The sequence below is a fragment of the Hippichthys cyanospilos genome, chromosome 20, assembly GCF_059441005.1.
Source record: "Hippichthys cyanospilos isolate Australia breed blue-spotted pipefish chromosome 20, RoL_Hcya_1.0, whole genome shotgun sequence".
NCBI classification, from domain to species: domain Eukaryota; kingdom Metazoa; phylum Chordata; class Actinopteri; order Syngnathiformes; family Syngnathidae; genus Hippichthys; species Hippichthys cyanospilos.
In genome coordinates, this window is record NC_142388.1 from 1939918 (window position 1) to 1948793 (window position 8876).

The 8876-nt window shown below is 40.2% G+C and overlaps 2 protein-coding genes across 2 annotated transcripts; both read left to right on the top strand.

The window, feature by feature from the left end:
• The first annotated feature begins 846 nt into the window (after window positions 1-846).
• Window positions 847-2913, top strand: LOC148406902 (fatty acid-binding protein, brain). Its single transcript, XM_088402974.1, has 4 exons — window positions 847-1015; window positions 2054-2226; window positions 2486-2587; window positions 2722-2913. The coding sequence occupies exons 1-4, from the start codon at window positions 943-945 to the stop codon at window positions 2770-2772; spliced, it is 399 nt and encodes a 132-aa protein (XP_088259100.1). The 5' UTR covers window positions 847-942; the 3' UTR covers window positions 2773-2913.
• A 490-nt stretch (window positions 2914-3403) lies between these two features.
• Window positions 3404-7789, top strand: smpdl3a (sphingomyelin phosphodiesterase acid like 3A). The gene is made up of 8 exons (XM_088402938.1): window positions 3404-3593; window positions 4070-4283; window positions 4523-4667; window positions 4816-4912; window positions 5475-5638; window positions 5855-6032; window positions 6673-6797; window positions 7258-7789. Exons 1-8 carry the CDS (start codon window positions 3497-3499, stop codon window positions 7588-7590), a joined length of 1353 nt encoding a protein of 450 aa, XP_088259064.1. The 5' UTR covers window positions 3404-3496; the 3' UTR covers window positions 7591-7789.
• Window positions 7790-8876: the final 1087 nt, after the last annotated feature.

Sequence of the window (8876 nt, forward strand, 5' to 3'; positions counted from 1 at the left end):
TAGTTCAGGACAAAGGCTTCTTCAACAAAGCCATCACGCCCGAGTGCATGCTCACATACGGGAATGCCAGTGAGTGAGTGAGTGAGTGAGTGAGTGAGTGAGTGAGTGAGTGAGTGAGCGAGCGAGCGAGTGAAAAAAAGTACATAAGTCGGTATATATGTTAGTCTTCGGACTCCCAAGTGCTTTACATGCTTACATAAACAAAATCAAAAACATTTCAAATTCTACAGTTCAGTGAAAAACACAAGACCAAACAATGTTTTTTTGTTTTTTTTTCCATAAAACAACCAACTGTGTTTCCTTCCTAGTCATGTACCTTCCCCCCATTGCCCCCACACTCCTTGTGAAAAAAAGCCATCTTATTCCAGAATAAAAGGCTTTTTTGGTGAACTTTTCACATTCCTTTTCCCATTTCAACATGTTCTTTTTTTTCATCCACTTGCAGCCTGAATGGTGCAAATGACATCATTAATCACTCCACTGGACTAATTTGGGCTTCTTTTTTTTTTTTCTATCCTGGGGGTTCAGTTGCATGGTGACCCATTTTTTTGGACCAATGGCAGCCTGGCAAAAAAAGTCACCTGAGCCAATGAGGAACTGGGCCCTGCCCAGCAGTTTGCATAATTTAATATGAATAATATGAATTATAATTTTTGTCCTTACATTATCTTTTAAAATGTTTTATTTTATTTTTTTGACATTAAAAAAAATATCAACATTAGAATTTTTGGAGAAGTGTGAACTTTTCTTCATGGTGGTTCCACCGGACTCTGCTCTTGGGCCAATGACAAACCAGCCAAAAAAAGTCTCCCAAACCAATGAGGAGCCTGGCCCCACCCACCTGCTCGCATAGTAACGGTGCCCCCCAATAAGAGCCCTGAAGGGGGGCCCCGCACTTCTTGTGAGACCTTCTGCCTGCTCAGCGCACACAAAACCTTCAACATGGTCGACGCCTTCTGCGCCACTTGGAAGCTGGTGGACAGCGAAAACTTTGATGAGTACATGAAAGCACTGGGTGAGTCGCGCTAGTGCTGCTAGTGGAGCGCCGGATATTAACCGGTTGAATTTTGCAATGCACTAGTAGCGCACAGTGGTCAAATTGTGCGCAGTTTTGTTGTACTAGTAGCTTGAAGTTGTCCAACTAGTGTGCAGAAATGCCATAAAAGTGAAAACAGTATTACAATTGGTCGTACTAATGAACTGAATTTTCTTACTAGTGTACAGTGCAACATTGCATTGACTAAAAGATTATGTTGGCTATTCAAAGATTACTTTTTGAATACATGAAGATAGTTGCAGAAAATGTGCATAAACTGAGAACTATGTTGAAGTTAAAAGCAGAGTTTCAACTTTTTTTTTTTTTTTTTTTAGAAGGGGGGGGTGCACATTTTTGAGGCAGGCATGAGTCTCCCTTCCCCCCACTATATAAGAACTTGATCGCCTTATTTCACATCATGCACTCAGCATGCTCTCTGTGCTTACGCACCAAAAATGCATCTTAAGCGTGCCTCCTTGTTGGCTGTCAGGGCATGGACACCATGAGGGAAAGACAAAAAGTAGATTTGTGCACTGTGAAAGCTGAAGAATGAGAAAGGTGACTTGAAAAAAAAAATAGAAATGAAAAAGCCTGATTTGACATGACCGATTTAGCGTGCCTCGTTGTTGGCTGTGAGTGCATGCGCGTTATGGAGAGAAGACGGAACCAAGGTGGGAAAAAAAACTTTGAAAATTCTTTAGATAACAGCCAGCATGTATTTTGAGCAGGTATGGCTGTTTTAGAGTGCCTTGTTGTTGGATACAAATGAATAAATATCTCGGAGAGATTTAGAGTGCCTCATTGTTTGCATGTCTTTTTTTTTTTCCAAAACATCTAATGCGGGCTTGAGATTAGAGCGCCCCGTTATCACCCTGCCTCATATAACGCAATTGACGAGAATTAGCTTCAACAATACGCTAATTCGTAAGCATTCAAACAAGAGTTAATTTACCACACGCGGTGCAGCAACACATGTAGGGTGTGCAAAAATACTGAAAGGAAGCTCTTTTCTGCCAGGCGTGGGCTTCGCCACCCGGCAGGTGGGCAACGTGACCAAGCCCACCGTCGTCATCAGCCAGGATGGCGACAAGGTGACCATCCGCACGCAGAGCACCTTCAAGAACACCGAGATCTCCTTCAAGCTGGGGGAGGAGTTTGACGAGACCACCGCAGATGACAGGAACTGCAAGGTAAGACCACCACGTCAAATGTGCCCTTACATTCATTTTTAGCGTCAATTATATAGAATGCCAGTGAGGATAAAATATAAAAGTACTCATTTAAAATGTGAGTATTGTCTGTGCATGTGTGTTGCTGCACCCTTCTTGTTTAAAATATAACATTGCCACATAGGTGCAAATGTTTTTTTTTAATTTTACTTAATAGCAATTATTTAAAAATGATATAAATTCTGCATGCGCTAAATGCTAATGACCATTTTGTGGTCAGTCCACAGTGAGCATGGACGGCGACAAGCTGGTCCACGTGCAGAAGTGGGACGGCAAGGAGACCAAGTTCGTCAGAGAGATCAAGGATGGCAAGCTGGTCATGGTGAGATCATGTTGATTTTTTTCCCTAAGAATAACATACAATACACACCCATACCACATATGCCCCAAAAATTATTGTATGAAATGTTCTGGTGAAATTCCTGTAAAACGTGTCCTTGTCTTCTCCTTGTCCAGAATTTGACCTTCGAAGATGTCCATGCTGTGCGCACCTACGAAAAGGCGTAAAGACCAGCGTTTGCACGTCGTCTTCTTCCTCAACCAGGCTGCACATTTTTTTAATCAAGTCTTTTTTTTTTTATATGAAAACATTTGTGACATGTTGGACTGATCTTCTTTGCAAATGTGGGAAATAAAACAAAGATAATATTTGACTGTTTTTTTCATCCGCTTGAATGAATTATTGACTATCTGTGGATCACAATTGGGCGTTTTCTGATTGTTTAATCATAATTAAACAATTGTAAAGAGTCTTTGAGTGTCTGGAAAAGCGCTATATAAAAGTAATTCATTATTAATATAGTTAAAACGTAAATATTCATATTTACTAAATGAGTAAATGAGGGTTGTTTACATTTTGATGGGGAACTCGACGACATGGGTTTTCACTTGTTAGCCTATTAGCAATTTTTACTTGCCATTCAGTTCTGAAAAGGTTTTACATAAAAAAATAAAAAAAGGGGAGCTTTTAAACGTATCAAAGTCATAAGCAAAAACGGAGGAATCTAACCGTATTCAAAACGTGTTGAACAAGTTTGAGTTGCGCATAGTTAAGCGAGGACTGTAAGTCACGTGACCAGCCTGCCGTCCGCAACCTCGAAACTCCGCCCCGCCCTTTGAAACTGCGAGTCACGTGACAGGCTGACCGCTACAACTTCCGGATTTTGACTGGTAAATACATGACTGTAAAGGTATTTTTTTATGTTGAGTGACACTGTCGCCTTTAGACGACATGAAGGCGCAACTAGCTTGTTTGGTTCTCCTGTTGTACTCTGCGGGACACCTTGACGCGGCTCCACCGGGAAGAGGAATCGGTCCGAGGGACGCAGGTGGGTCGTGAGACCTCGCAAGTTTCCGACGGGAACCCTTGAACTCGTACGCAAACATCAATGGCTGATCTGTCAACACGCTGCAAAGTTACAGGGCGACTGTGCAACGTCTACGAACAAATCAAAGGAGTTCTGTTCTAATTCAAGGACGACGAATTGTTCCACACACGTGAAGTAGTCAAAATAACTTTGAAATATTTTTGTGCGACACTTGGCGCATTTGTTAATCAGCAGCATGTTTTAAATTTGGGCATTCTAGCGTGGAATTCGTCTCCGTTTAATAATAGTCTGCTTGTCAAAATAAATCAATAAAATTGTATTTTATTGCATTGCTAATAGGTGTAAGACCTTGGAAAAATAATTCGGGATAATTATATGACAGTTGTTTACTTTTGGGAAAGTTAAGATGTGATTATATCAATAAAATTCTGACCTACAAGTGTAGTATTTCTCATGACCAATTTTTCACATGCCAGGACGGTTCTGGCACATCACGGACCTTCATTTGGACCCCACCTACCACATGGCGCCGGACCCCACCAAGGTGTGTTTTTCCTCCAAAGGGGAGCCCGCCACCCGTGCCGGTCCATTTGGGGACTTCCTGTGCGACTCACCTTACAGCCTCATCCAGTCGGCCTTCACACACATGAAGGGCCGCGTACAACCTGACGACTTCATCATTTGGACTGGGTACAGTCAATTTTTCCTTTTTTTTTTTTTTTTTTTGACAACAGAGGCTTTCAGAAGTCAAACAGGAAGTTGGAAGCAGGAAGTTGAGTAAGATCAATCATGACAATACACTTTCGGTCTAAAGCACACGGGAATTTTAGTTGTTACGCAGTTTGAGATTGTTTGCACTCACGGTTCCATGTTTCAGGATTTTATTTTTTTTTTTTTAATAATTCAATGCCGTTGCTTTCCGTCTACAGAGACAGTCCGCCTCACGTTCCGCCAAAAGAGCTATCCACGTCAGTAGTGATCCAGGTGATGAGCAACTTGACGCAAAGCATCCGACAACATTTCCCGAACATCAGCGTTTTTCCCGCCGTGGGAAACCACGACTACTGGCCACAGGTAGCCAACACCGCCCATTCTTATTAACTCCTTCCCTACCATTGACGGCAATAGACGGCAAATGTCTTTTCACGGGGCTGGCAGTGAATGAGTTAAAAACTGCTGAATGTATTTATACATGTGCGAATACTGAATGTGTGTATGATAGGATCAGATGCCTACATCCACAAATGACATCTATAAGGCTGCTGCTCGCCTTTGGAAGCCATGGCTGCAAGAGGACGCTTTGAAAACTCTTTCACAAGGTTACCCATGCCATTTTTTTTTTTTTTTTGGACATTTGTATGGACTTACCATATTTTCCAGACTGCAAGATGCCTAAACCTAAAAGTCTTCAAATTTGTCAAAAGCTGACAGTGCGCCTTATAATCCAGTGCGCCTTGTACAGCGCATAAACCAAGAGTTTTCATTTAGGGGATGGAAAATGAATTCCGGTTATAAATATATTGCTTGACAATTTTTTTATCACACTTGGTATGAAATTTTGATATGCTATATATGCTCCAATTTTAAAGCCATTTATATGGAGACAAGGCGCAAAAACTGCAATTTTTTTGTAAAAGTGCAATTTTGTAAAACAAATGCAGAAACTGTTTTTAAATAGACAGAACAAGATATTTTAAGGTTTTTGGTTGCAATTTGATTGAAAACGGTTTTAAAATAAAAAGTAAATTGAAGGTGAATTTCAATGGATGGCCTATTTTATTATATCCCTTATAGCGCCGAAAATACGGAAGTACTAACATTTCAAGTCAGTCAGAGTTGGTATCTGAAGATTAGCATGTTGCTATCTTGGTGTGCCCCCAGGAGGATTTTATACCCAGCTGGTTCGCGCGGGAATTCGAGTGGTAAGCGTGAACAGCATCCTCTACTACGGTCCTGACCGGGCCACCGCCAACATGAGCGACCCGGCGGGACAATTCGAGTGGCTCGAGGACACGCTGAAAAAAGCTGGCGACAACAAAGAAAAGGTCAGATGTCGTCGTGAATTACCGTAATCCCCCAAATAGAAGATGCAGCAGTGGATGCGAACAAGGATACTCGGACGTTGGTTCAGTCTGATCGCTTCTTTTATTGAAAATAATGCCGTAACAACCTCAGCTAAAGTGAGCGTGTGGCAAGAGGGCCCGAAATTCAAATCCAAGTCATGGGACTAAGACGATTGATTTGTTGATCTGTTTCCGCAGGTGTATATAATATCTCACATTCCGCTGGGATTCCTGCCCTTCGTCCAGAACTTGACCGCCATCCGGGATGAGCATAACGAGAGGTTGCTCACCATTTTTACGCGCTATGCCCATGTCATTGCGGGACATTTCTATGGACACACACACAAAGACAGCATTATGGTGCTCCTGGATGAAGGTAATAGAATCATATAGAAAGTACACAATCTAACAACATACACTAAGAAATAAGATGATAAAGCTCACATTATGAGTTTTTTGTTAGAAAATTATGAATAGGTGTCACTATGATGACCATAAAATCAAAGGAAAACCAGGGGACCCAAGGTTGAGCCTTGTGGCATCCCAAACAATAATTACGCCTATAGATTTTAAACTAGACATTGTAAATCAAAATGACTTATTTCTAAGTTAGTTTTAACTCTTGAGATTTAACATTCAATCTGGAAATCATTTTTATATTTTTCACTCCAGAATATCAATCCTAGGTTCTTATTTATGTTTTTCTCAGGTGTTGATTACTTGAGTACTCTTAGTATCTAAAGTACTCAATTGTTTTAGTAGCCAAGTAACCATTTCCATTCGTACTTAAATCAATAATTGCTTCAAAACAAAGATGGACGTTTGCGTAGTTTTACTTTTGAAAGTGTTATTAAAGTCTTTGAAAAGAAATGATTTGTATTTGATGTTTTTGTTCATTTCAAGATTTTACTCATCAGAAAATAGTTGTTGAAAAAGTGATTGATTGTGATTTTTTTTTTTTTCTTTACAAAGTAAGTTGATGATACATGTTTTTAATTCCTTTATTTTTTTGTCAGGTGAGCCTGTGAACTCTATGTTTGTATCCCCGGCGGTAACGCCCATCAAGGATTTTTTGGAACCATACTCCAACAACCCGGCAGTGCGATTGTATTTATATGACAAACAAGATTATGCCATCTTGGTAAGATCCATGCCCACCTTGCCGCATCACATTATTAGAAACATTTCATTTATGTCTGCTTGTTGAAATTAAGTAGTGATGTTCCATACCACAATATATATATATATATATATATATATATATATATATATATATATATATATTCATTCCAATATAGCATTTTTTATTAACCCTTTCACTATCATTTGGATTTTTTTTTTTTTTAAGGGGTAACTGACAATAAAAATAATAAACATCAATGTGAGAAAATGGCATTGAAGAAAGTTATTACCCGCAGTTGCCATCACGACAATTGTAATTTTAATACCTGTATCGGTATTGGAACAACACTAGTTGCATGATAGTGATATTTGCCAACATTGTTACTTTCCCATCCCAAAAATTAGGCGGACAAAAAAGGGAAAAAAAAACAATTAACCCGTTCTGGGAAAAAAAAAAACGTTATGTTTTTCATGTAAAGGACATCTGGCAATACTTCCTCAACCTGACGGAGGCTAACCTCAAGCAACGAGCCAATTGGCAGCTGGAATACGTTATGACGGAAACGTTTGGCCTGCCCGACCTGCGACCTCCCAATCTGCTCCTATTGGTTCTGCGCTTATGGCTGTCGCCCGCCGCCGTTTTCGACACCTACTTTGCTCACTACACGGTCAGCTACGATAACAGGCCGCGGTGCCGCGGCCTCTGTAAGGTCCTTCAGTTGTGCTCCATGCTCTACCTTGACCAGCCCTCTTATTCCAAATGTGTGACGGCTCGACAACATCATCACTATCTCGCTAAGGACCATCTTTGATGTTGCTTTATGCACTTCATTCACAATATCCTAAACCACTGACAGCCAAAATTTGAGCAGCATGAAACTTGCTTGGCATGTATATCACAGACACCCAAGAAGTCAGAAGTCGGCCATTTTGTTTTGATGAAACAATCATTGATTGATTTTTATTGACTCATTTAATGCCAGTCCTATTAAAAATGCATCTTTGACATCTGTTGCCGCCTATTGCTGCAAGTAATTGCATTTTTATTCTTTGTTATTTGCCAATTAATTCATTCAAATGCCAGCCCGGTAAAAATGAATCTTTGACGTCTATTGCCGTCATTGGCAGTGAATGAGTTAACTTTTTTTCTGCAAAAAGGGCAGATTACGTCCATTATTTGCTGCAAGTAACGTCATTTTTATTGCTTGATATTTGCCAGCATGATGATTAACTAATTTGCTGCCTGACCAGTAAAAGTGCATATTTCACATCTTTTGCAGTCATTGGCAGTGAAATAGTCAAAATTATTTTCTGCAAAACTGCAGATTACAAAACGTATTTGCTGCAAGTAATGGTATTTTTATTTTTCAGTATTTGCCAGTAATACAATTAACTCATTCACCTAAAATTGATTAGCTCCTTCACTAAAAATGGATTTTTGACGTGTATAGCCGTCACTGGCAGTGAATGAGTTGAACAGACAACACTTAAAGCTAAATCAGTTCAGCACTGTGATTATTAGTAGGATTTGGTATAATACAGTCCAAATGCTACAAAAAAAGCATGATTTTTCTTGCTTGCTTCTTTGTGTTAATAATGCGATTTGGCTAGTGCTAACTAGCTGTAACTTTGTGTCCTTGCCAAGTTTTGTTTTTCTGTTGACGATTTTACGTTCAATTCTGCTGGCCAAATGTTAGCGTTAATTTTTTAAACGCTATCATGGCTAATGCTCAAGACTCATGAATCAAATTGTCAGCATTTACAAGCTTACACATGAGCAGGAAGCGAAAATAATGTCACGCTTGTTTGTTGAAATGCTAAAAGCGGCTGGAAAAAAGGAGTAGCCACTGACCTCATTTGACTTGCCCCCCCCCCTTAGCCCCCTTCGCACCCCTGCCAACTTCTGCTTTGAATGTTCTCAGCCCCATTCCAGCGCTATTGTGTGCCCCCCCTCCCCACCCCAAACATTGAAAGTCCCACGTTTTCAAACATCCGCTCGCTCACTTTCAAAAAGAGCCAAAAAAATGTCCAGAAAGTGTCAGAAGAAGAGAAAAAAGAAGTTAAGATGAATGATGAATGGTGAGAAACTCACCTCTCC